We start from the raw sequence: 26,799 nt of genomic DNA, 5'->3' as shown, positions 1-26,799 counted from the left end.
TAGGAATTCTGTACTTTTTACTTCTGTCATGCATTATTAAAATGTTAGGGACTTGAAAGTTATTCTTGTATTTTACTTATTTGTAATTTTTCTCTTGTCACGTGGTTTGAAAGGTACAAAACAAAGATGTCAAAACGTCTTTCCCTCCCACATTTCAATTTTACTTGCTTTAGAACTTCCGAGTGCTACTTACAGTTGTAATCTCCTTGCCAGAAATGAGTGTGTGTAGGAAGCTTAAACACATAAGCCTGTACTATTTGCATCCCATATAAGGCGAATGCTCTTTAATTTCCTAAACTCCTATTAAACGACTTTTAGGTAGTAGAAGCTCTAGGAGAAAGACCGAATTGATCAGAACTTTTATTTTCAGGCTTTTATTTGAACCAATTTAAAAATAGTGTTAATGCCTTCAGCTAGGCCAGCATGCTTGGAGTGGTAGTAGACCCCACCACTCCCTGTTGCTTATAGTTACCTCTTTCATGGTCATTACCTCCCTGGCTATCTCAATGGGAGACTCAAAGAAAAACAAACACAACCACAGAAAGTTCCAGTCTGATCGCCTGGCAGGTCTTGGACAGAATGCATCTCCCTAAGGGCGCTGGCAGTGTGGGAAGCAGGCAGGTGTGGTGATGCCCCCACAGGCCAGGCCCATAGCTGGGAGGGCCTGAGTAGGGGCACTAAGGACTTTTTTTTCCCTCTGAGTTTTGCTCTAGGAAGACCCTGGTGAAAAGGCCCAGAGAGAGTGTTAGAAGTTATAATCCAATGAGAGCTAAGGCAGCACCTTTTATACATAACTTCTTGTTTTTGTTTTTCCCGATTGCCCTTCCCATCAGGTGAACACCCAGGATTTCAGAGGGATGGTTCGGGAAGATGCTGTCCTCTACCTGTTAGAAATCCCCAAAGGCGAAATGGTGACCATTTTAGCTCAGAGCCGAGCTGATGGTGAGCAAGTCTGTTCCTGGGTTCAGTGGTGGGGGAGGTTGCGGGGAGGATGAGAGGAGTGTCTTGGGACCAGAAGAGGAAAACGCGGGTATTAAAAATGGAAATGGATTCTAATACCTAATCTTTGGAGGCAAGTTGGGCACCATTTAACTTTCTATAGAAATGTTTGCTATGCACACACTGAAGTAATTTCACTGGTTTTGTCAGTTTGGAGTACATTACTGCTTTTCTGAACAGTGACCCATCCTTAAGTACTGCCTGGAGTTATTGTTGAGTCTTTCATGTGATGGATGTTGAGAGCCCTACCTACTGGTCAGCTCCCACATTAACTCTTAACCATCTGACCTGTTGTTTCACCTTACCAGGTCTCATTGTTTTCACCTAAAGAATCGGAGTTGGTAGTGTCTTTCCTGTCTGCTTCAGAGGGTTGATTGACAGCAGGGTCAGTGCTCTCCAGAGAAACAGAACCAGTAGGGTGTGTGTGTGTGTGTGTGTGTGTGTGTGTGTGTGTGTGTGTGAGAGAGAGAGATGAGAGAGAGAGAGAGAGAGAGGTTGATTGATTATAAGGAATTGGCCTATAATTGCATAGCCTGGAAAATCCCAAAATCTATAGAGTGAATGGCAAGCTGGAGACTCCAGAGAATTGATAATTTAGTTTTGGTCCAAGTCCAAAAGCTGGCAGATTTGAGACCTAGAAGGAACTGGTGTTTCTATCTGAGGGTGAAGGCAGGGAAAAGTTGGTGTCTCACTCAAAGGTGGGAAGAGTTTTTTCCCTCTAAGTAGTGGTTCATCTTTTTGTTCTATTCAAGCCTTCAACTGATTGGCTGAGGCCCATCTACATCAGGGAATGCAGTCTGCTTTACTTAGTCTATCAGTTTAAACACCCAGAATAATATTTGACCAAATACATGGGCATCCTGTGGGCCAGCCAAGTTGACACATAAAATTAATCATCAAGGTAGCACATAGTTTTTTATTCTTCCTATTGGTAACTGTAGGGCCTATATACTGAGTTTGCTAAGTGGACAGAAGGTAAAGGGGGTGATCAGAAATAGAAGCTGATAACTCTTTAAGAAAAGACCACTCGCTAAGCAGAGGGCAGCATGTACAGCAATGCTCTTGCCTTCCAGTGTACAGAGAGATCCTGGCTTGTGGCAGAGGGGACTCATTTTTCATAAGGAGCCATTTTGAATGTGAGAAGGAAACGCCGCAGAGCCTGGCCTTCACGCGGGGGGAGATCTTCCGAGTGGTGGACACCCTGTACGATGGCAAGCTGGGCCACTGGCTGGCCGTGAGGATCGGAAACGAGTTGGAGAAAGGCTTAATCCCCAACAAAAGCAGGTATCTGTCTGAGATCACACGATCCCACACGCCCCTCTGCCCCTCTTTCACAGTCCCCCACAAATAAGCCACAGTCCCGCCCTCCTCAAAAAGAAGCCGCATTTGGCTTCACGATTTGTCCTCATGTCCTCCCCCATCATCCTCTACTTCCTGTTTGTGAGGATTGGCCTAGAATGGTGAAATAGCCGGCAGCTGGTTCGTGGCTTTGAATGATGTTCCAAGACCTAAGGCTTGTCCACTGCGTTAAGTGGGATGCAAGCAGATGCCGAGTGCTGTAGGAAACCAGCACATCCCTAGGGTCGTGTTGTCCCAGGCCAGTGCTTGTCCCTCATCCTCATCCTCGGCCCCAGAGGACTCATACTGGTTTGCTGCCACCAGGGAGAATAGGCAGGGCACCTGTATTTTAGCCAGGGTTTCAGGTCTATTGCCTGGACACCAGCCTGTCAGAATGAGCCACGTGTAGTGTGCTCCTTACTCAGCTACTTCTGGTGGATTTCATGGGAACCAAGCCTTTATCCAGCCCCACCGGGAAGAGAGAGTCCCACATTTCCCACCTGTGAGACCTCGTCCTTGTCAGGCTGCATCTTCCCGGGTTCATCAGAAATGCTGAGGAGACCCGGTGAATCGCACGCACACTCGCACATTCCTGGCTCTAGAGCGTTCCTTCCTGTGGTTTCTTCCCTCAGAGCGGAGCAAATGGCCAGCGTCCAGAACGCCCAGAGAGACAACGCTGGGGACAGGGCGGACTTCTGGAGGATGCGTGGCCAGAGGTCGGGCGTGAAGAAGAACCTGAGGAAGAGCCGGGAAGACCTCACAGCTGCCGTGTCCGTTAGCACCAAGTTCCCCGCCTATGAGAGGGTTTTGCTGCGAGAAGGTGAGGGAGCCGCGCGGGGCTAGGAAGGGATCCGACTGGGCTCGGGGCCGGTCCATTTTCGTTTTCAGATTGTAATGACTGTCAAGATCAGGCTTCTATATCCCTGAGACCAAAGCCAGGCTATAGAGTTGGACTTGTATCCAAACACTAAAAAAGACAAAGAGGCGAGCTGCACAAACTCACTAGTGGCAGCGTATCCATGACCTTGGTCAGTGTTTCATACTGCCGTTCAGCGACTTTTGCATATTGCCTCTAGAGAAGTTTCTCTTTGATAGTAGGGGAATGAAGGCATGTTCTTTAGAGGAGTCCTTGGCTGAATTGGGGTGGGAGAACATACAGCTTCTTTCGTGGAGACGTTATCAGTAGCCTATAAAGTACTCTTGCTTCTTATTTTAATGGCAGAGGAGGTGTATGTGTTTTCATTGCCTTTCTTGTCTCATTTCAGCTGGTTTCAAGAGACCCGTGGTGTTGTTTGGCCCCATAGCTGATATCGCGATGGAAAAGTTGGCAAGTGTGTTACCTGACCTGTTCCAAATTGCTAGTAAGTCTCTCCATGACGTTTTTTCTCTCACCAAATTTTAATTTGAAAATATATAATGTATAGAAAAAAAATGAAAACATAATAAACACTCACATACACATCACTTGGAATCACTGGCACGTATTAACATTTTGCCATATGTATATATAGTCCCCCACATACTATCGGCACCACTTCCACACTTTTTAAAATTTCTGCTGAACAATTTGAAAGTTGAAGTTGTAGACATTGTAACACTTTTTATCCCTGTGAATCTCTTAAGAATAAAGACGTTATCTCCTCCTACACATTACCATGATCACAGCCAGAAGTTTAACATGGGTTCAAAGATATTATTTAGTACATAGTCTATTTTTCAGGTTTTCTCAACTTTCCAATTTTCTATTTCATGGTTTATTTTTTAAAAGTCAGAATGCCACCCAGGACCCTGAAACACGTTTGATTTTTGTGCCTCTCTAGTCTCCTTTTTTCCTAAATTATTTGGTGACATTGATTCCATGAACAGTCCAAGCCACTTGTCTCCCTTGTGGCTGCTTTCTCATTAGATTTCGGCCTGACAGCCTGGGTGGGTCCCTCCATTGCCTCTCATTAAGTGGCACCATATGTCCGATGTCACATCACTGCCGATGCTGGGTTGGAGTGTTTAGAAATCGCCAGTGGTTTCTAAACAATTATTTAGCTCCTTGTTTTTGCTTCTCCAGAATCAGAGCCGAAGGATGCAGGATCTGAGAAGTCCAGCGGGGTGGTGCGGTTAAACACCGTGAGGCAGATTATCGAACAGGTGAGAAAACGAATCCGAAGGCCATATTGTCAGGAAGAGCTGAGCCATACCAGTAGTTTGCTGTAGTCTTTCTGAGAATGGAGTCTGTATTTTAATAATCGTTAAATGTTAATGATAAAACATGAGTATACAGACAAGACGTTTCTTTGTGTGGAAACATGATAGCCTGTGGTTGTGATGTGTTTTCCCCCAAAGTTCTCAGCATTGTACCAAAGAACTCTGTTCCTCAGAAATCCTAAAAGATTGGTGGTATTAAGTGGACATTCGTGAAGAGAACCGTCTTCTGCTTTATTATTTAAATTGACAAGTTTTCCTGATTGGTGCCACCTGTACTGATTAAGGCAAACTCTTCAATGCTGTGTGAATTAACATGCTATTTACACACGTTTCTCCATTTCTGACAGGATAAGCATGCCCTCTTGGATGTGACTCCGAAGGCTGTGGACCTGTTGAATTACACTCAGTGGTTCCCGATTGTGATTTTTTTCAACCCAGACTCTAGACAAGGTGTCAAAACCATGAGACAGCGGTTGGATCCAACATCCAACAAAAGTTCTCGGAAGCTATATGATCAAGCCAACAAGCTTAAGAAAACGTGTGCACACCTTTTTACAGGTAAGTGAAATGTAAAATGTACCCTCTTTGCTCCAAAGTGAGAATTATGAGCATTGGAGAATGAAAGCAATTAGAAAATAATCTGAATAGTAATAGAGAATAGTAATCTGAAATATACTACTCATGACTCCTTTAAAAGTAGCTAATCCTATAAAATGGGTGTATTAGACTCATAGCATTTGTATATGTAATTTTGAAAAATGGTCATAAACGCAAGAGTTCATTAAACTTTCTACCTTTGTATATCTTTATATTTTCCATAATATTTCCATAAAATATGTTTATATTTTCCATAATAGAATATTTTTTAAAGTTCTTTTTATGAAGGCCACTGCTTCTGTTACTCATGAAAGTAAAATGATGTAAGACCGTGACATATTTTAGTAACTGATTATATGCACTACCTTTATAAATGATTAGTTCTGTGAACGTGATATAATTAAAGGTTTAAAAGGGTTACATAAGGTTTTGGAGCTGCATGAGGAGACTGTCTGGATGTAATATCCTTAGGATAATGGTAGCTTTTTTTAAGTTCAGTACCAGTCATTGGCAACCTAAGTCATATTCAGCATATCTGATACTAGGTGAGGGGAGGGCGGTTGTATCTATGCCCACATTAGACCCGTGTTTTACTGTCCCTGGCTTTTCTTGTTAAAGAGTGAGCTGCACTACTTACCACTGTGGTTAAATGCTGTACCTGAGAGGTAATTTTAGCCAAATGCAAAGGATGGTGTGGTCCATCATAAACTGGAGTGTAGAGTTGTAAGAGCTTGTGCTTTTGATATATCCTATGTAATAAAAGGCTAATATGCAAATCGACCAATTGGCAGAACGACTGGTCACTATGATGTGCACTGACCACCAGGGGGCAGATGCTCAATGTAAGGAGCTGCCCCCGGTGATCGGTGTGCTCCCACAATGGGAGAATCGCTCAGCCAGAAGCTGGGCTCATGGCTAGAGAGCATAACGGCAGTGGCGGGAGCCTCCCTGGAGGGAGCGGGCCTAAGCCATCATTCGGACATCCCCTGAGGGCTCCTGGACTGTGAGAGGGTGCAGGCTGGCCTGAGGGACCCTCCCCCGCAAAAAAGTGTACGCATTTCATGCATTGGGCCTCTAGTTCATACATAATCTTTCCTCTGTCATTTTTACTACTGCTGCTACTACTAGTAATAATATAATAATAATCATAATTATTATTATTACTATTTTTATTATAGGGACAGCTCACAGTGGTTCAGTCTTTCCTGTGCCCTGCCTTTTTGGGCCATAAGGAAGGCCAGGCAACTCTGCAAGGTCACATATTTAGTATATGGTTGAGCCCATGATAGCATCTCTGAATATGTGTCCAATATTCTATACATGTTGAGGCACAGGTTTATTTTTCTAATGTTGAAAGAGGTCACCTACTGCAGTTCCTCCATTGAACAGGTCATTCATCTATTTAATTGAGGCCCATGTGATTGTGACATGCTCAGCTCTGTCTACTTCATCTCACCCTCTACTCCTCCTCCGTCACTCAAACTCAAGTCCATTGAATGGCTCAGGCCCTCAGTTGAATGTGGGCTTCATGTGAGGATATGAGATACCAGGAAGGAACATAATGGGTTGTAGAGGAAGAACCAGGATGAAGGAAGCTGAATGAAGGGGAGGCCAGGGCAGAAGAAGGAGCCAGTGGCTCTGGAGCACTCCCTTTCTCTCCCTTGGAGTCAGCATCATTTGCTCTTTGAAGCATAGACCATGACAGCTGGACAGGTCTGATCGAGGATCTGGAGGAGTCCACACATAGAGGGTTTAACAACTCCTGATTCAGCCCCAGATAAATTGTGAGATTCTTGAAGGTAGAGTCTACACAGTATCCAGCTCTGTGTGCTAAAGGCCAGCACTGGGCTTAGCCAGTAGGCAAGACATAACTGTGACTTAATTAGAACTGCCTCTGGTACAACAAACCATTTCTCCCCTTAGCTAATCAAGAATTTGAAGGACTTAGGGTAACTAAAGTCAGAGGCTGGCATGGAAATGTAGACACTGTGAACATCTAGTTTCTTTTAGAACTTGGAAGTTACCCATTCTCACCATATGTTTCCAAGCTCTTTAAGGGTAGACGGAGCAGAGTGCCGACTGACTGTAATTAGCAAGCCCCGCTATCTACCACAGGGCCCTGTACAATATTGTCCCAAACTTCCCATTTGACTCTTCACAGCTGCGTGGATGGTCCCACTAAGCACTTCCTATTCCCTGTGTCTCACTCGGCCTGACCAGGTTGTGACTAGATTGTGTATGTTGTGGCCAGAAACAGAGGCTTTTTATGATTTTAAATTTGTGGCATTTTTGTGAATTAACAAGTAGGAATAGTAGAGCTGCTTTGATTAACATATCCTTCAAAATCAAGGGTCATGTTGCCTGTGGTGTCACTAGACTCAATGTCCTTCTTTTTCCTCGTTGAAAGTAACAAGAAAAGCCCGTCCCACAGATGAGTAGTGCTTTGACAGTGTTAAAGTGGCTGCCCTTGCAAACTCAAGGTACTCCTCGGTTAGGCGGAGATGACAAGGGAAGCCTTATTCTGAGATTTTCCCAAAAGCAAGTTAATGTGTCAACATGAGTTAAAATGTTAGGCTGTCCCTTCCCCCTCCCCACTGAAAGAATGATTGGGGGATACATTTGCCTGTATATGTCAACAAGGTTCTTTTTCAAAAACAAAGTTTGAAAATTATGTTTTCCTGGAATTTCTAAAACACCCAGTTCATGGTTTGTGGACCACTGAAGTGGAATTATGGACCTAAAGACCCTAGCAGGGCCACCCTTCCTGCCAAATTGCGGGATTTTTAACGTTCTACAATTTAGGTGCTTTTATAAGCTTTCACAGGTTTCATTAATGTCACATTTGTACAGTTCAGCCCTAGGACTTTGGAAGTACTAAATACATGCGACTGATCATTATTAGTAATATTGCTGTATGCTTACTTGATTGTTTTTCAATGTTACATATTATAAAAAGATAATTCTGTGTCATTATGTAGTCACTGAAAAGGCGTGGGGGGAAGTGGGTCTTGTCCCAGCTGAAAGCCCGGATCGCAGCAGGCAGATTTTGGTTTCCCAGGGGATTGTAGAGATTGGTGAGCACAGGACGCAGATGGAAGATGCTGTGCTGTCTGGCTGGGCACCTCAGGTGATGCTTGTCCATTTAGAGGGAATCTCTGCCACATGAGTAGCTTAATTGAGATTTAATTTACATACCCTACAATTCATTTATTTAGAATGAAAATTTCAGTGGGTCAGAGTTATACATACAGCCATCATCACAGTCAATTTTAGGACATTTTCATTATCCCCAAAGGAAACCCCATACCCATTAGCAGTCGTTCCCTTGTTTCTTCCCCCAACTCCCACCCCCAACCTTACATGTCACTTTTTGCTGTTGCTCTTGGCACTTCCTAACCTCCTTGGCTGGGGCGGGAGTCGTGAACCCTCTCATGCTGGGGCTGGGAACGGATGCTCCCAGAATCCCAGGACTCGCAGCCACGACAGAGGCTGAGTGATGAGCCTTTCACTGTTTAACTTTCTTGGGTTTGAGAAATGCACTAAGCCTGTTCACAAGAACATACTGGTCCAGAGGTTGGGAGCAACAAGAATTAACTAATGCTGTTAGAAATCAGAGGATCTGAAAAACATAATGAGCAAAAGCCAACAGTCAACCAAAGGTATTAATTCCAAAGAAAGGAAAGGTAGCATCGTAGTTGTGCACACACCCATTAAAAAGCGGTCCAGTGCATGAGATGGATGTTACCTTTATCTGGAGCTTAGGAAATCAGCTACAGTGAAGTCTTTTTTCTTTTCCTTTTTTTTTTTTTCCACATACTTGATTCAATGTGAATTGAGTAAAAGGTTTTGTGACCTTTTTCATTTTATCAAGGGTCATGAACATATATTCTGTGTTTCATAAATGGCCTTTTAAATATATGAAGGGAAGGGAAAGGGAGAGATAGAGATAGAGATAGAGATAGAGAGAGAGAGAGAGAGAGAGAGAGAAACATCAATGATGAGCCAAAACTGGTTTGGCTCAGTGGATAGAGCGTCGGTCTGTGGACTGAAAGGTCCCAGGTTCGATTCCGGTCAAGGGCATATACGTTGGTTGCGGGCACATCCCCAGGAGGGGATGTGCAGAGGCAGCTGATCGATGATTCTCTCTCATCAATGTTTCTAACTCTCTATCCCTCTCTCTTCCTCTCTGTAAAAAATCAATTAAAAATAAATAAATAAATAAAAAGAAAAAGAAAAGAAACATCAATGATGAGAGAGAATCTGTCTCCTGCACGCCCCCACATTGGGATGAAGCTTGCAGCCCGGGCAGGTGACCTCCTGGTTTATAGGTCAGTGCTCAACCACTGAACCAAGCTGGCCAGGCACAAATGTCCTTTTTAACTAGGTTTCGTACAGACTGTACTCATTTCATACAACTCCAACTTAAAACTCAGAAAGGCATGTATACATTTAGTGCAGATCTCATATTTTGTCTCTGGGGTGTGCAATTCTACTTTTATATCAAGTAGTACTTAAAATATCATGCCTTAGCCAAGAACACAGTAATGTTGGCAAAGTACCATGATAAGGATGCAAAAGTCCAAGGGATCAAGGTTAATTTTTTTGAGTCGTCCAATGTATCAGTTTATTCTAATGCTATAAATAATGAATGACCAGGTAAATTGCCAGCTCGCTCAGGAATTTCCAAGGTCAGTGCTAGAACTTCTTAAATGAGAGAATGGTATATGTTACCCGGAAGAAGGCTTGCAGCTAGTTGCTTACAGAATTTGCTTAGTGCTGCTTTTCTTGCTGTCTGTCAGGAATTATGCAGACCTCAGGACAGAGGGAGCAGCGTGCAAAACGACTTTCACCAACAAGAAAAGGCTATGACCTTGTAGCTTGAAAAAAAATTCCAATTTCCCTGTAGTATGATCAGTTTAGGCCCAATTAAGTTTATTATTTGGGACCAATTTGCTTCTCCGGTGTATGCCCATTAGGCCCACAAATACCTATGGCTGAAGAAGGATTTGCATGTGCTTCCTGTGGTTGGTATTTCCTCTTGGTGCTCTGAATTCATGTTGTTAGGTGGGCCGTGTCCTGCATTGGCTAAGGCCATAGGATCTAAAAGCAAACTTCCGAGTTCGTATCTAGACATCTTCACTTATTCGGTGTGAGGCCTTGAGCTGGTTTCACTCTTGTGTCTCAGTTTCTGTCCTGTAACATGGGGGTGACAGCCTACCTACCTCACAAGGTTTGTGTGCGCATGAAATGAGCTAATCCATGCCAGGTATTTGTAACGTGTGTGGTCAATCCATGGCAAGTGCTGCCGTGTAAGACACATTCTCTCCTGAGTAGAAAATGTATGTTACTTGAATGTATACCTGTAGAGCTTGATGAATCTGTATGCCTATCCTAAAATGTGTAAGCCTATCAAAGTGATATACATTTAAGTATTACCTTCAGTATTTTATTGGAGATATCCAACAGCACACTCGTGTACAGTTTTCTTCTTTATAGTATACATGTCTATGCAATGGTCTTTAAAGTATGGTACTTTTAAATCTGTCTTAGGTGTGTTTTCTTTGCTCCTGAAAATACACTCTTTAAAAACATATTTTTAAAGGTAGCTTTTCTGAAAGATAGACAATCTGAAATTCATTCATTCATTCATTTTTAGGTTTATGGCATCCAACTAAAGGGATTTAACATTCAAATATGTGCAAACGTTCTCTTGCGTTTGCCAACGTTTTAGTTCAGATATGACAGAAATGAGTATGAATGATGCCAGATAAATTTTTGAGTAAACATTGCTTTGGAAATTGATGCAAACCTTTTTTGCGTACATCTCTATAGCAACCATCGACCTAAATGCAGCCAATGATAGCTGGTTTGGCAGCTTGAAGGACACAATTCAGCATCAGCAAGGAGAAGCAGTTTGGGTCTCTGAAGGAAAGGTATGTGGCATAGATACTCTGCTGCGAGGTGAGAGTCCGTGTTTTGAACCTTTTCTCCAGAGGGTAGTGAATGTAGTAAAGCCATGCCCATTTGAAAGGATGCCAACCTATGTGCGAATCAAGCTTGCAATTTTATAAATTCTCCTAAAAAGCAATAAAGCGAAGGGGCTTTTAGAAGAAAAGCAGAACGCGATACGTGCAACCCTACATTCACTCCCCTTTTCCTTTTAACGTAGTAACTAGTATTGTATTCCAAGCACACTAATCAGAGCTTACAAGATCTCGAGCTGAGCTTCACAGCTTACTAAGAATGGGGGAAGCTCAGCGTGGAGGTGAGAGACAAAGTTGAGAGGTGCTTAAAAATTAATGGAAAGAGGAAAAGCAAATGGAGGTGGGACCATTTGCTTCAAGATTGGCAGAGAACGGGCCCTCAGCATTTGAGTGGGTGAGAAGAGAGCATTAGGAAACTTGGGCAGGCTTCTGAAAGTGGCTAGCTTCTCCCCTGCGGACGATGTTGATCACAGCTCTGTGCAGGGAGGATGCAGAGAGAGAGAGAGAGTATAGAATTGTCTGTGGTTTCAGGAGCCTCTGGGGATAGTCTTATGTTATCCAGCTGGATTGAGGTAGCCGAGAGGGACAGTTTCCTTGTGGAAATGAGTCCATTACCCATGAGATGGTTGAGCCCTAGTCTTGCGTTTCGGGAGCTGCACGTTCAGTCAGGGTGTCTAGCATCTCCTGAGTGCGCACAGCCCACTAAGGCTCTAAGACAACAAGTTGAGCAGGTCAGAGGTTCTGCCCTCAAGGACTTGATAACCTTGTGGCTGCGCGAAGAGGTGTGCAGCATCAGGCATGTATCGCTAGGAGACCAGTGCCAGCCGAAGAAGCTGAAGAGAAGCCCGGTTCTGGAAGACCAAGCCCCGCGGTTTGAGGAGGCATGACTCAGTAGCGCTGTATAAGATGGCTGGTGGCAAAGACAGATAGGGTGGAGGGTTCTTAAGTTGAGTCCCTGCCCAAACTCGAACCCAGTCATTTCCAGCCAAGTGATCTCAGGAAAGTAGAGTTGACTTCACTTGGCCGTGCCCTCGGGCGTTTTCTTGAGACCCCGCTCCCAGGAGCCATGTCACACCCACTGACCCTCCAAAACGAATTCCTCTAGATGGAAGGGCTGGACGATGACGCTGAAGACCGCATGTCCTACTTAACCGCCATGGGCGCGGACTATCTGAGTTGCGACAGCCGCCTCATCAGTGACTTTGAAGACACCGACGGCGAAGGAGGCGCCTACACTGACAATGAGCTGGATGAGCCGGCCGAGGAGCCGCCGGTGTCTTCCATCACCCGCTCCTCGGAGCCGGTGCAGCACGAGGAGGTGAGGCAGCGAGGCAGGCCCCGGGCCGCGAGGCCACGGGCAGGACCTGGAGGTTCTGGTGTCTCACTGGAACGCTTCTGGACAATCGTTGGTTCAGGGTGCCGTGGAAGGCGTTCCAAAGGGTTGAAACAGATGATGCGTAGGGAGGCTCTCCTTCCCAGGCCATGCCTGCGTGCTTGTGAATAGGGTCCATGGGGAAGCAGGACAGGAGGAACTAAGGGGCCTTGGACGTGATGGACACACTGAGATGCTTTGTGGGCCGGCTGTCCAAATTGCAGGTGGAACATTATTTTTAAAAGACAATATTGTTGTATTTGCTTGTAACCTTTGATTAGGCCTCTCTGTACTCTTAGGTACGTATCCCTGCTTTTTCTTCTCCGTCCTCCCTTTAACCTCTCTGATCTTGCCAAAGCTCCTGAGTGTTTCCCCATCAGTTTCCTTCTCCTGTATTTCAATTTTTGAATTGAATTCACGGTCAAAACACACGGTCACGTGTACTGTGCATCCACCGGCCAGTGAAGAGACGGCTTCAGTGATCCTAGAAGTCACATCCTCAGGCACTGAGTTAGGACCAGAGCAGTTATTAGCTGTACCTCGGAGAACATTGGGATAATGACTTTGGAGATGGAGATTATCCATATTTTTGGATAAAGAAGGCTATGGACTGCCAATTAGCAACTTTACTCATTTCAGGGAATGATTTTATTCTTCGTGAAATAGAAGTACCAAAAATTAAGGTGAAGGATAGAGGGATAAAACCCACCATGACAAAAAAAAAAATTATTATATAACACTGGACCAGTTGTAAAGAATAAACTAACTCCCTCTATAGATACAGATAGCGAATGCTTAAAAATGCTAAAAGCTTTAAGGGACAAAAGAGATTTTAGACTCTTTTGTACTATAAAGGGGAGACTCCTACTCTGGATGCATCTCATTAGAAAAACTTATCTTAACCATTTGCTCATGGGAACATGCCTGGTTTCTCCTTTTCATTTTTTATTTTTATTTTTAAATATATTTTATTGATTTTTTACAGAGAGGAAGAGAGAGGGATAGAGAGTTAGAAACATTGATGAGAGAGAATCATCGATCAGCTGCCTCTTGTACACCCCACACTGGGAGATGTGCCCGCAACCAAGGTACATGACCTTGACCGGAATCGAACCCAGGACCCTTCAGTCCACAGGCTGACGCTGTATCCATTGAGCCAAACCGGTTTTGGCATGGTTTCTGCCTTTTTCAGTACAGAAGCACCGAGTCAGTGCCTCAACGTATGCCAGTGAGAGATTTTTGTGGAAGGTGTGAATCTCAAAATTCTGAACTCACACAAGTGCTTGGGACTCCAGCAGAGCAGACGAGAACTCTTTTCTCTCTGCTGCGATGTTCTTGTTGTGAATGAACCTTTGTGTCTCGTAGAGCATAAGGAAGCCCAGCCCAGAGCCACGAGCTCAGACGAGGAGGGCTGCTAGCAGAGATCAACTTAGGGACAATAGTCCACCCCCGGCATTCAAACCAGAGCCGCCCAAGGTATGTGTCTGGGAAGCCCAGGATGGGAAGGAAGCGGAGGCAGACAGCCCTGGAGCTCCCAGCCAGGGAAGAGCACACACAATAAGATGGTGTTGAATTGTGTTTGTAACTCACTGTGTCTCTCTTAGAACCTGCCTTTGGGCCCCAAAATTAGGGAGGGGAGGAAAGATAGGAAGGAGGGAAAGAAAGTCTTAGGAGCATGGACAATTTTAAAATAGCATTTTAAAATTATTTAATTGATGGAGAAAGAGAAAGGTTTGACAAATCCTGCCTGCCCAGAATCACCAAACTCAGACTGTTTTTCTGTCCAATTAGAGTTTTCTGCCCACAATCTGACTCAGATTCACCGTTAAAATCCTTACTGGTGATTGGCTAAAGAAAACCACCACCACCATTGTAAACAATGCCTCTAATTATGAGGGCAGCTTAATTTATTTTTTAAGTAAGACATCATCCAGGGGAAAAAAAAATCAACATAAGAACCCCTTGGGTGTATGTCATATGATTCTTTATCCCTTTCTGAATCAAAGCTATGACTATAGGTTTTTCCTTTTAACCCAATGACGTGTGTCGATCTCACTCAATAGTTTAGATGAGAAGAAAGTAATAAATGGTCCTGTGAGCTATCAGAGGTAATTAATGGCCTCATAAAATATATCAACGAACACTTACAAGCAGGCCTAGGATCCAAGCATCCAGGGAAAGTGGCCGCAAACATAATATGTCTTCCCCACTCCCTACAGCACCAATCTCATTTCTGGCCTCACCTCCGAGCCAGGGCCTGGACTCAAGAATCCACTCTTGGGTCCTGAAGTCTGACTGGTTCTGAGGTCTCTTCCAAAATGCTAATCTTCCCTTAAGTGACATTCAGTCTGATCTACCCCTCGCACATGCAGGGCTCCTGGCACTTCCCAGCATCCTCCTGGTTTGCAGAACTCTGAGTGCTCTTCTGTAGGAAGCGAGGAAGGGATCAGGATGCCCGGCCAGTGGCTGTTGGCCCTCCCCTATTTGATTCTTTGTTGACCACCTATGGAAACTGATCAGGAAATGGAGTGTATTAAATCACTAATATCGATGTGACACTAAAACGAAAGCCTGAGGTGAAAATATGCCATTGCTCTCCGCAGGCCAGGGCCCAGAAGAGAGAAGACTCCTTTGACTACTCCAGGGCCTATGAATACAGGCCAAGCTCCCCTCCAGCTGTGGCCGGTAACGAAATTCCCGGGGCATCTGCCAAGGGTCCTCCTCCTCCTATTGCAGCAAAGCCTGCCGTCTGCAAGCCTATCTTGAAGCCCTCCATTCCAGTCCTTCCCCCCGAGAGCGAGGAGGCAGGGGAGGGCAGCGAGGAGCAAGATAACGCTCCCAAGTCTGTCCTGGGCAAAGTAAAAATATTTGAGAAGATGGATCACAAGGCGAGACTCCAGAGAATGCAAGAGCTCCAGGAAGCACAGAACGCAAGGGTAATTGTTTCGAACCACTGGGTTACTTCAGCATGCCAACAATAGGAATTTCAAGTAAATTTCATTTCAGTAAAACGCTTCAGTCCTTTTTCCACGGCACACACATAAAGGGGATATTTGCATGCCTGGTACTAAAGGCACGTCCTCAGTGTGTGTCGTCTCCAAATTGTCAGCTCTTGGTGCATGCCTTTTCCTTCTAATCAAGAAAACCTAATGGGGTAGGTCAGTGGTCGGCAAACTCATTAGTCACCAGAGCCAAATATCAGCAGTACAACGATGGAAATTTCTTTGGAGAGCCAAATTTTTTAAGCTTAAACTTCTTCTAACGCCACTTCTTCAAAATAGACTCGCCCAGGAAGTGGTATTTTGTGGAAGAGCCATACTCAAGGGGCCAAAGAGCCGCGTGTGGCTCGAGAGCCGCAGTTTGCCGACCACTGGTGTAGGGGAATAAGATTCTACTTTTTGTATTTCAGAGCTTTATGCTGAGCTCTGAAGAGTGAAAGTGAGACAAGAAAAGCAGTGCCTCCCAGAAGTTATTTTTTTTTTTGTTAAAACATTTGTTACGTTTGTTTGGTACCTGAGCTTCCATTTGCTCCTAGATTTGCCTTAGAAACCTAGTGAATGCCGGTGACAATGAAACTTAGGCAATGGAATTTTACCATGTGCTACAACATGAATGAACCTTGAGGACATTATACTAAATGAAAGAAGCCAGTCACAAAAGGTGGATTATATGATTCCACTTACATGAAGTTGCCAATGTAGACAAAATCATAGGGGGGTTGGGGGGGGGTGGAATACCCCCACGGGGGGAGGGAGATGTGTATGAAATGGGAAGTAACTGTTTGATAGGCCCACAGATGGTGCTTTGTGATACTGTTTGTATTTTTGTGCCATGTGCAAACATAACCTTTCAAAAGTTAAAGAAGAGTTTAGGGAAAAGTGTGAGGGGCATGTTCAGCCCAGTGGATAGGAGCGTGTTCGTCATTTAAGTCTGCCACAAAAGCGGGGTTTCTTAGCATTTTTCTTTTATTGTGATAAAAGGCACACATAACAAAGCCCTGGCCAGGGAGGCTCTGTTGGTTGGGCGGCGTCCTGGTTCGATTTGAGGTTGGGGCGCATGCCCCTGTTTTGGGCCCCATCCCTGGTGTGTGTGTGGGGGGGAATGGGGAAGCTGCGAGTTGATGTTTTTCACATTGAAGTTTCTCTCCTCCTTTCCTCTCTCTCTCTCTCTCTCTCTCTCTCTCTCTCTCTCTCTCTCTCTCTCTCTCTCTCTCTCTCTCTCTCAATATATTTTATTGCATTTTTACAGAGAGGAGGAGAGAGGGAGAGATAGCTAGAAACATTGATAAGCTGCCTCTTGCACACCCCCTACTGGGGATGTGCCCGCAACCAAGGTACATGCCCTTGACCAGAATCGAACCCAGGATTCTTCAGTCCGCAGGCCGACGCTCTATCCACTGACTGAGCCAAACCAGTTTCAGCTTCCTCTCTCTTTTTAAAAAATTAATAAACTATTCTTTAAAAATAAATAAATTGTATAACATAATATTTACCATTTGAATCACTTTTAAGTGTTCATTGCCAGTTAAGTACATTCACGGTCTTGTGTGTGTAACTATCTCCACTCTTCATCTCCAGAACATTTTCATCCTTCATAACTGAAACTCTGTACATATTAAATTATTAAACAGTTACTTCCCATTTCATACACCCCCCCCCATTGTTCGTTCTATTTCTCCCCCTGTCATTGTGACTACACTGGCAACTTCATGTATGTGGAATCATATAATCAATCTTTTGTAACTGGCTTCTTTCACTTAGTACAATGTCCTCAAGGTTCATTCATGAGGTAGCACGTGGTAGAATTTCATGGCCTAGAACGTTTTGCCTATTTGTACCACTAGGCATCGTACAAAAGCATGGAAACTAAAGCTCCTTCTGTTTTTTCTCTTCTCCTTAAAGTGGGATTGGAAAATGGGACCAGCAAGAAATTAGCAAGCTGATTGTGTAGTGATTCATCCTTTCCCTCTTTTTTATTTTTATTTTCTTAATTACCACAGATTGAAATTGCGCAGAAGCATCCTGATATTTATGCAGTTCCGATCAAAACCCACAAGCCGGAGCCTGGCTCGCCCCAGTTCACGAGGTAAGGGCTGCTCAGCAGGTGTAGGTCTGCCAAGGGGCTTCCCTGGGATTTGGCCTCCTGGGGAAGAATTTTCTTCACCTGCATTTCAGAGTACCTGGAAGACGTTTTCCCTCCTGGTCAGCAATTTGCCCGATTTATTTAGATAAATTTAATTGTACAGATTACAGCGTCAGTTATTCATGGCAATGTTTCGTGTGTGCTAAAACTTTTAAGTCAGTTTCCCTTCACATGTTGGAGCACAGATACGTTAAATTGTGTCAGGATAGCCCATGAGCAAAATTCCTGGGGCCCACTTTGTTTTGTTGCTACTGTTTTCTGGCTGTTAGCCAAGTTCCCCTTAATTCCTTTGCATCACCTAGCTCCGTGGTCGGCAAACTGTGGCTCGAGAGCCACATTCAGCTCTTTAGCCTCTTGAGTGTGGCTCTTCCACAAAATACCATGGCCTGAGTGAGTCTGTTTTAAAGAAGTGGTGTTAGAAGAAGTTTAAGTTTAAAAACTTTGGTTCTCAAAAGAAATTTCTATCGTATAGACTCTGTTGACTAATGAGTTTATCGACCACTGCCCTAGCTGAACTGTGGTCTGAAGAGAAGGTGACAATCAATTGGCTGTGGGTAAGATGCTGCATTTAAAAGTTGCTGCATAAACACTAGGAATTACCACAGTGCAGGCATCCTCAAACTTTTTAAAGTGGGGGCCAGATCACGGTCTCTCAGAGAGCTGGAGGGCCGGACTATATGAACTACTAATTCCTACTGTAACACCTTGGCTGCGCTCACTGCCCAAAAAACCTGGCGGGCCGGATCAGACTCCTCTGCGGGCCGCATGTGGCCCGCGGGCCGTAGTTTGAAGACCCCTGCCACAGTGTCTTCCCATGGAGGTTTTACACTGGATCATTTCCTGCTTCCGAAAATTGGCCAAATATGTGTGTGTGTGTGTGTGTCTCTCTCTCACACACACATACATATATATAACTTCTTGTGGCAATTCTGACAAGAAGCTAGAGTCTAGATTTACAGCAGCAGAAAAGTAGGGGCAAATTTCTTTACCAATCCAACAGTGGCGCTTGAGGCCTATAAACTTAGGGATGGGGAAGGCGCCCCCTGGTCCAGCTGAGAATTATTAGGCCAAGGAACACCTGGATGGCTTCCTCCCTCCCTACCCAGGTGGGCATCGCCTTGACCTGTTACTCCCATCCCCACTCCGGGAACCTGCAGCGGGGCCAGGAGGGCTCCTGGTTTGTCCCTCCCTACAGAGTGTGGCTCCGAGGTAAGCAATCTACCTTGGGTGACTGCCTGCTGTGCCTCTGACCCTCCCACCGTTTTTACAGACCCCTGGTACCCCAGAAGAGTCCCTCCGCACTCTACCAGGATGCCAGAGGAAGCTACGGCAGCGATGTGGAGGAGGAGGAATACCGCCAGCAGCTGTCAGAACACTCAAAGCGGGGTTACTACGGCCAGCCCTCCCGATACCGGGACACCGAATTATAGATGTCTGCGAATTGGCTCTGCTCTACCCTGACGTCACCACCTCAGAGCAGCACTCCTGCAGAGCCGTGGATGGTTCTGTCCTGCTAAAATGCTCCGTGGAGATGCGGGGAGGACCCGAGCTCCCACTTCCTCGTGGGGAGCCCAGGGGACAACCCACACAGGTTCAGAACTGTGAAGGCTCTATCTGTGGGACTGGGTCTGGGGGAGTTTGTGGCTTTTGCTCAGAATTAAGGGAGAAACTTACGTTTGATGCCGTTCCCTGCTTCAGTGGACCAAAATCTGTATTAATTGTGTTTGTGTATTTTTAACATGTATATTAAGAAGCGATAACTATTTTTCATTAATAGCTATATTCAAGGACTATTTCAGTCTGAGACAGAATGTGAAAAAAAAAAAAAGGAATAAAAATACTGTCGGACTCCAACTAAATTCAAAGAAGTATTTTATTACAACGCTAAGTGCCTTTGATGAGACGTGTCTTAAATGTTCTTCCTTTGAAGCTTTATGCAAAGCCATAAAGGACTAAAACGTGGTGACTAAATTTTTATGCCAGTTTAAGAGCTGTGGTTTTCCCTGCACTGAGCCCTCTTTTTGAGTCATCTGTCTTTTTTAGTATTTTCCATAAATTCGGACTGTATATAATAGCTTATTTTTGGTTGTTTGGCTACCAGTGCTAAGTGGCTTGAAGACCAAGAAAATGGTATAGGAATGTTTTATTTGTGCTCCACAAAAGCACATACTTGAGACAAATACATTTTCCCCCCAAAAGTGTATTGACAACAGTTTTATAATTTAATAAAAAGGAGGACATTGCAATCAATAACTGGCTTTATGGTGGATTTCTGCACTAATTCCTGTTTTGTTAAATGCAACTTTAATGACCATAAAAGTGAGCACCTGCCCATTGCTGAACACTGGAAAATGGAGACATATAAAAACAAAATAAAAATTACCCATAATCCCATCCATCAGATAATTTTGGTTCATTTCTTCCAATTGTATATTTGTGGATGTCTGTGTGTGTATTTGTGTTGTAATTGTGTTTGCAGTTCTTTTCTATTAAACATTCTGTCACGAACATTTCTCTCAGGTAGTTAAAATTCATGCAAACATCATTGCTAATAACTAAAGTAATACATTGTGTGACTGCTTCCCAAGTACACAGTTTTGCTATGGTTGGCTGTTTGGATTGTTTCCAGTTTTTGCCTCTTTTATGTGAACTATATCCCTTTGTATATAATCCATTTTTGTACATCAGAGATGAGCATTTCAGTCCCTTTCTGCAGGTAGGTTCTCAGAAGTGGAATACTAAAGAAAAACGTAGCAACATGTTTCAGGTTCTTCTTTTTATTGCCAATTGCTTCCTAGAAAAGTTGCCTTGGTTTATACTCCTACAGTCACTCTTTAAAGGCTAAAATCTTGTGTGTTTAGAATTTAAGCAAGATGGCCTAGGAATTTAGGCTTGCATGGATCCAAAGTACACGAATTTGGGAAAGGAAAAGAGTCTCAGTTCCATTAAGGGTCCTTAGTCATATTAGCGGGCACCAAGGTGTTCAGCTGGCGATTTAGTTGAGTTAGAAATTTGGCTTACTCATAACTGAGTGAGAGATACAGTCTTAGTGGTGTCTCTATCCATACGGGTGCTATGATTCATAAACCACTTAGTGCAGTACCTCACATTTCTGAGCAGTCCTGCGGGCCCTGACTCAACTCTGCTTACTTAGTAAATAAAAGCCATCTCTTGATAGAAAAATATATATATATATATACAGTAGATACATGGTGATTTAATTCGTTTATGCCCTTTAATTACAGGAAAGAGCCCTTTTGCAAACCCAGGGACAGGAAGAGAGGGGGAGGCTTCAGTAGGAAGGATCCCGGCTGTCATCTGGCTCCAGCACTTTTTTCGATGCCTGCAGTGGAGCAGACAGGCAGGACCCGTGTTCCAGAATATCCTCTAGTGTGCCCGATGGACAGCCTATGCCTGCCCCACTCCTTTCTAATTCATAGTCTGCTTTATTCTGAGAAGGATTGAAGGCTGCCTAAAATTTATGTGGAGTAGAATTAAGAAAAAGAAAAAAAATAGATGCGCCCGGCTGGTGTGCCCAGTGGTTGAGCCTCGACCCCCATGAACCAAGAGGTCGAGTACGTTCCTGGTCAGGGTACATACCCGGATTTCAGGCTGGATCCCTGGTGGGAGCATGCAGGAGGCACCTGATCGATGATTCTCATCATCCATTTTTCTATCCATTTCCCTTCCTCTCTGAAATCAATATGTTAAAAGGGTGCTAGGTGCATGAGGGAAAGGAAAATATCAAAATAGGAAAGTCAAAGCCACGGGTGAGGGTAGTGTTCACTATGCATGCTGTCAGGGTTCCTCTGCTTTCTTGAGGCCACTGTGGGCACAAGGCTGGTATGCAACTTGATTCAGGATGTCCCTGAGGGGAAAGTTGTTCCAGCATTTCCTCCCATCCCTCATTAGTTTTATTCCGTGGGGTCTGAGGTTGCATCATGCAGTTACGGACACTTCAAGGATGATTTGGGTGGTCCGTTTTTTTACTGTGATCTTTCCTGTAGGGCAGTAGCACAATCCAAGGGCCACTCAGTAAAAGTTCCGGAGAGGCTGGTGTGGTTAAGCCACGACCTACAAACCAGGAGGTCATGGTTAGATTGCCAGCCAGGACACAGGTGCAGGCTGTGGGCTTGATCCCCAGAGGCAGCCCATCCACGATTCTCTCTCATCATGTTTCTAACTCACCCTCTCCCTTCCTCTCTGAAATCAATTATATATATATATATATATATGTGTGTGTGTGTGTGTGTGTGTGTGTGTGTATATTTCTATAGTAAGCACCCAAAGCTGCAAGTGTAGAAACACCACTCTGCAGTCCAGCCTAACCTAACCCAGAGATCAATTCTATAGTAGCCAGAACCAAACGCCTTCCAAATAAACAATATGACATGCATGAAACCCCAAGGGAAAGTTGTATCCATCATCCTGGAAAAATCAGATTGGCAGTGGGGTGGGAAAAGCGGCGCACAACTTGGTGTCCATCCCTCAGTGGACTGTTCCCCTCAACCCCGATTTTGTTTGGTGAATGAACGGCTGTGATGTGGGCGTGTTGGGGCAGGTCTTCATTTTGGCGGCGGACCTCAAGACCAGGCTTTGAGCGGAAGGCATTTGTTTGGGACAGTGGACGGCAAACTCATTAGTCAACAGAACCAAATAACAACAGTACAACGATGGAAATTTCTTGGGAGAGCCAAATTGTTTAAACTTAAACTTCTTCTAACACCACTTCTTCAAAAATAGACTCGCCCAGGCCGTGGTTATTTTGTGGAAGAGCCACCCTCAAGGGGCCAAAGAGTCGCCTGCATGTGGCTCGCGAGCCGCAGTTTGCCTACGCTGGGTTTGGGAAATCCAAGGAAGTTCCACCTGGTGAAAACAACATCTAATCTCGCCCAGACACGCAGGTGAACCTGGTAAATCACGTGCATCGGGTTTCCCCGCCCAGGCCTGGGGGCGGGGCTATTACTCACCAATGGGTGTCAGGCTCTCCCGGCAGCTCTGTGTGCGCATGCGTGCCTGTGATGGTGCAGGAGGGTGTCCTCGCCGCCCTCCCTCAAGCAGAGGCCAAGGGGCAGGTGGAAGGCTGGATGGAGCCCCCAGCGGTGCGAGGCCGAGGCCGAGGGTGGAGTTGCTCCAACACTGATGGTGATTGGGCTGTGCATCCACCCAGGCCTCCAAGGTGAGAGGTTTTTCTGAATCGGGGCTGGCGTGGACTGGAAGAGTCTGGAGGAGCTGGAGGATTATCCCCGGGGAGAAGGGGAGGGGAGCCTCCACGCCTATGTGAGTGGGGTTCTCTAGAGAAATGTCTCCCCTACTCAGTGACTTAATCTGAAACCCAAGTGGCTTCCCCCGGGGATGGAAGGGGTGTTAGGGAATTGATTGGCCCATCTGATGTTGGAGCTTCGTAAGTACAAAATCTGCAAGGTGGGCCTGCAGGCGGAGGCCCTGCAGGCGGAGGCCCAGGGAAGCCTGCCCACAGGCTCCTTCCTGCTCTGCTCTGGGAAGGTTCTGACTCAGGCTTTCCACTGATGTGATAGGGCCCATCCACCTATGGAGAACAGTCTGCTTTACTCCAAAGCCACCAATTCAGATGTTACCCTCACTCCCCAACACACCCTGTAGAAACATCCAGAATAAAATTTGACCAAATAATGTGCTCCCTGTGGCTACCCCCAGACAACTTGACAGTAAAATTAACCATCATAATACCCCATCTCCGTTACCTCCCAGGCCAGCACCGCAGCCCTACTTCTTTCCAGTGTTGAAGTGTGAATGAATGAATGAATAAAGGAAGGAAGGAAGAAACCAACCTACGGGAGAATTACATATGTTCACAGGTACAGATTTTATGATACATTTATAAACTTTACATATTTACATATTTATATTTTATTTTGAAGAAAGAGTAAATTTAATTTTAACGGGTAGAAAATCTTAAAAATTAAAAGAAAACAAAAATAAGAGATTCAAGAATTATAGTTGAGAAATCCCAATAAAATAAATTATTTGATATTTAAAAATAATATTCAGTGAAATAAGTGAAATTAAAATAAAGACTATGGCTTTGGCCTGGTAGCTTGGTGGGTTTTAGAGCATCATCCTGATATGCCAAGATTGTGGGTTTGATTTTCAGTCAGGGCACATACAAGAAGCAACCATTGAATGATTAATAAGCGGAACAAAAAATTAATTTCTCTCTCTCTTTCCCTCCCCCACCCCTTCCTCTCTCTCCCTTTCCCTTCTTCTTTCTCTCCTTCTCCTTCTCCCTTCCTCTCTCTCTCTAAAAATCGATAAAGTATGTGCATATAAATTCCCTGGTTAACCTCTCCCTACCCACCCACCCACCCCTGCCTTACTTATATATTTAGAAAATGTTGTTGTAAAAGTGGATTGCAATGTCTGTCTTTTATCACAAAAGCAGGGCAGTGATAAAAGACATGCCCAATTTAAACTTCAACATACCGCTGATAAAAACTTAAGAATATTAGTAAAACCAGTTGAGGAAAGCTGCTAAGAACTTAGTTTGGCTAGGAAATGACAGGCTGATATTATGTATAATTTGCAAAAGGATAAAATTATGATTCTGATGCAAACATAAAAGGAACACATGTCAAAGCTTTTATGGAGCCCATTACTTAATGAAAGAACCAGTAAGATGTCAAGACTTGTTTAAAGAACATTTGAGGAACCAGGCATATATAAGCAATTAATTAAAGGATATTAGAATAAAAATTCTAAGTTAAGTACAAAACTAGTTAATATCCACACCAGAGTAAAGGATAGATAACCTTTGTAGGTATCTTTTCTAGGAGACAAAAATTATTTGCATATATGCACCTCTACCAGATCAAAATGGGCACATTACCATGTAAATTACTCTGAGTCAGAAAACTTTAATCAATAGTTTTCAGCACTAATAAGTCATCATGTGAATTATTAGAACTAATAGTCACACAAACTGTTTTGTAGTGTATTAAAAAGATTAATTGTCTAAATTTGGATTACAGCAGGAATTCTGGCCAGCGAAGGCAATTAAAATTATGTATTGACTGTGTCTGTGTGCAGATAAACATAGTCACTGGGTGCTAAATGTGACCTATTGTCTGCCTTCCAAAAGTTTGTAGATTGTAAGTTCCTTTATTTGCATGAGAATTTTCTGAACTGAGAGTCTGCTTTGTTCTTTGTAGCAGTTCTGCACGGTAAGCACAGCAGGAGTGCCAACACTGCTTTTCTTAGTAACCCAGAACTTAGCTATGCCGCTTGCTCAAACCCGTCAGCTAATGAAGCACAAGGGTGGTTTGGACTGAAAACAAAGTTTTCTGCTTTCAGTCCAGTCTTCCTCCTTTTCATCTAAAAGTTCCTTTTTTGGGGTCTCTCGAAATGGTTGTTTGATCATTTTGTATACTTTTAGAAAAGTTTTTAGGTATATTTTATTGACTTTTTTACAGAGAGGAAGGGAGAGGGATAGTGAGCCAGAAACATTGATGAGAGAGAAACATCAATCAGCTGCCTCCCACACACCCCTTACTAAGGATGTAGCCGCAACCAAGGTACTTGCCCTTTGACTGGAATCGAACCTAGTCTGCAGGCCAACGTTCTATCCACTGAGCCAAACCTGTTAGGGCTGTATACTTTTCTATTAAAAAATAAATAAATAAAAATAGCACTCTAGAACTGAATCTGAAAATTGCCAGAACCCTGGAATTAATCTATTTCACAAATATGTTTTGTTTGACTTGCACCAGGCCATAACATTTTTACTTATTTATTTAAAAACGGGCAGGTTGCTGAAACCGGTTTGGCTCAGTGGCTAGAACATCGGCCTGCGGACTGAAAGGTCCCAGGTTCGATTTGCGGGCACATCCCCAGTAGGGGGTGTGCAGGAGGCAGCTGATTGATGTTTCTCTCCCATTGATGTTTCTAACTCTCTGTCCCCCCTCTCTCTCTTCCTCTCTGTAAAAAACCAAATATATATATATTTAAAAATGGGCAGGTTTTATATACACATTCACATTTGGTGCTTTCCTTTTAAAAAATGGTATAGTTGGTGGTTTTGGACTCACTACAGCCGTAGGCTGGAGCTGGGTGGCAGCTGCCCCAAACAGACAGCACTTATCAGCCTCATTCACTAAGGTGGCCTGCATGCTGGCTGAAGGCAGTGAGTTTGAGACCCTTGCTCACCTCTCTGCTTCCCCGTTTCTCTTCCAGGCCCTAGTGCTGTGCAAGTATGTGCGCAGCCGCAAGGGGCACTAGGGTTCTGAACCTGCTGAAGGAACTCAACTCCCTGCAGGTTTGCACCTTACTCTGCCAGATGGGCCAGAAATTTCACCTGGCCCTGGAGGGAAACACCCTGTCAGGTCCTGTGCTCTGTGACTACTAGAAGTAGATATTTGGGGAAGGGTGGGCAGATATATTTTTGTTGCTTAGAAAATTACCTCCTGCCCTAACTGGTTTGGAAGCGTCGGCCTGCGGACTGAAAGGTCCCAGGTTCGATTCCAGTGAAGGGCATGTACCTTCATTGCAGGCACATCCCCAATAGGGGTGTGCAGGAGGCAGCTGATGAATGTTTCTCTCTTATCGATGTTTCTAACTCTCTCTCCCTCTCCCTTCCTCTCTGTAAAAAATAAATAAATAAAAATTTAAAAAAAGAAAAGAAAAAGAAAATTACCTCCCGAGGCTCAGCTGAATAAGGAACCGAAGGGATTTCCGAGGGCCGACTGTAGGACAGCATGGGGACGTGGGCCAGGAATGGAGAACACCTGGCGGTGTGGCCAGAAAGCCAAGTTAAGACCAGGTGGTCAGAACCAAGTGGAGATAAACTGACCAAAACATGTCGCCAGCCCTCCACTCCCTATTCAAAAATGCAGAGGTAGTTTATCTCCCTTCTCGTTGCTGATGTTGACACTGCTGACCTGCCCGCACAGCTGACCCAGGTTTGGTGGATATTCGACCTTTGTGGGGTGGCAGTAATGAGCAATCTGCCATCTTATCCACACAGCACAGGCAGCAACAGGCAGTGCAGCTGGGAGGGACAGGAAGCCGCCCCACCCTGAAATGGAAAATTCTGAAAGCCCTCCCTTTTCACGCAATCCCACTTTGTCCCCGGCTTATAAAAGCGGCCAAGCAGGGCCAGCCCCCAAGCCGGTTCAGAGGACCTTCCTCTCCTCT

The 26,799-nt window shown here is 44.5% G+C and overlaps 1 protein-coding gene across 11 annotated transcripts in view; it reads left to right on the top strand.

Moving 5' to 3' along the window:
• TJP2 (tight junction protein 2) overlaps positions 1 to 19,881 on the top strand; it is a 107,092-nt gene extending 87,211 nt beyond the window's left edge. For 6 of the 11 annotated variants that reach the window (XM_036433870.2, XM_036433861.1, XM_036433866.2 and 3 more), the window contains 11 exons: positions 834 to 942; positions 2,073 to 2,283; positions 2,970 to 3,157; positions 3,603 to 3,698; positions 4,400 to 4,479; positions 4,884 to 5,094; positions 10,966 to 11,066; positions 12,223 to 12,435; positions 13,855 to 13,965; positions 15,093 to 15,425; positions 18,902 to 19,881. In XM_036433870.2, coding sequence (XP_036289763.1) covers positions 834 to 942; positions 2,073 to 2,283; positions 2,970 to 3,157; positions 3,603 to 3,698; positions 4,400 to 4,479; positions 4,884 to 5,094; positions 10,966 to 11,066; positions 12,223 to 12,435; positions 13,855 to 13,965; positions 15,093 to 15,425; positions 18,902 to 19,369 — 2,121 coding nt within the window. In that variant the 3' untranslated portion in view covers positions 19,370 to 19,881. Of the gene's footprint in view, positions 1 to 833; positions 943 to 2,072; positions 2,284 to 2,969; positions 3,158 to 3,602; positions 3,699 to 4,399; positions 4,480 to 4,883; positions 5,095 to 10,965; positions 11,067 to 12,222; positions 12,436 to 13,854; positions 13,966 to 15,092; positions 15,426 to 17,488; positions 17,575 to 18,901 lie in introns of all 11 variants that reach the window. The other 5 variants (XM_036433863.2, XM_036433868.2, XM_036433867.2 and 2 more) reach the window with 3 other exon arrangements.
• The last annotated feature ends 6,918 nt before the right edge of the window (positions 19,882 to 26,799 follow it).

Source organism: Pipistrellus kuhlii, unplaced genomic scaffold, assembly GCF_014108245.1.
Source record: "Pipistrellus kuhlii isolate mPipKuh1 unplaced genomic scaffold, mPipKuh1.p scaffold_m20_p_12, whole genome shotgun sequence".
NCBI classification, from domain to species: domain Eukaryota; kingdom Metazoa; phylum Chordata; class Mammalia; order Chiroptera; family Vespertilionidae; genus Pipistrellus; species Pipistrellus kuhlii.
Note: the sequence above shows the minus strand (reverse complement) of the source record. Positions and strands in the feature narration are given on the sequence as shown.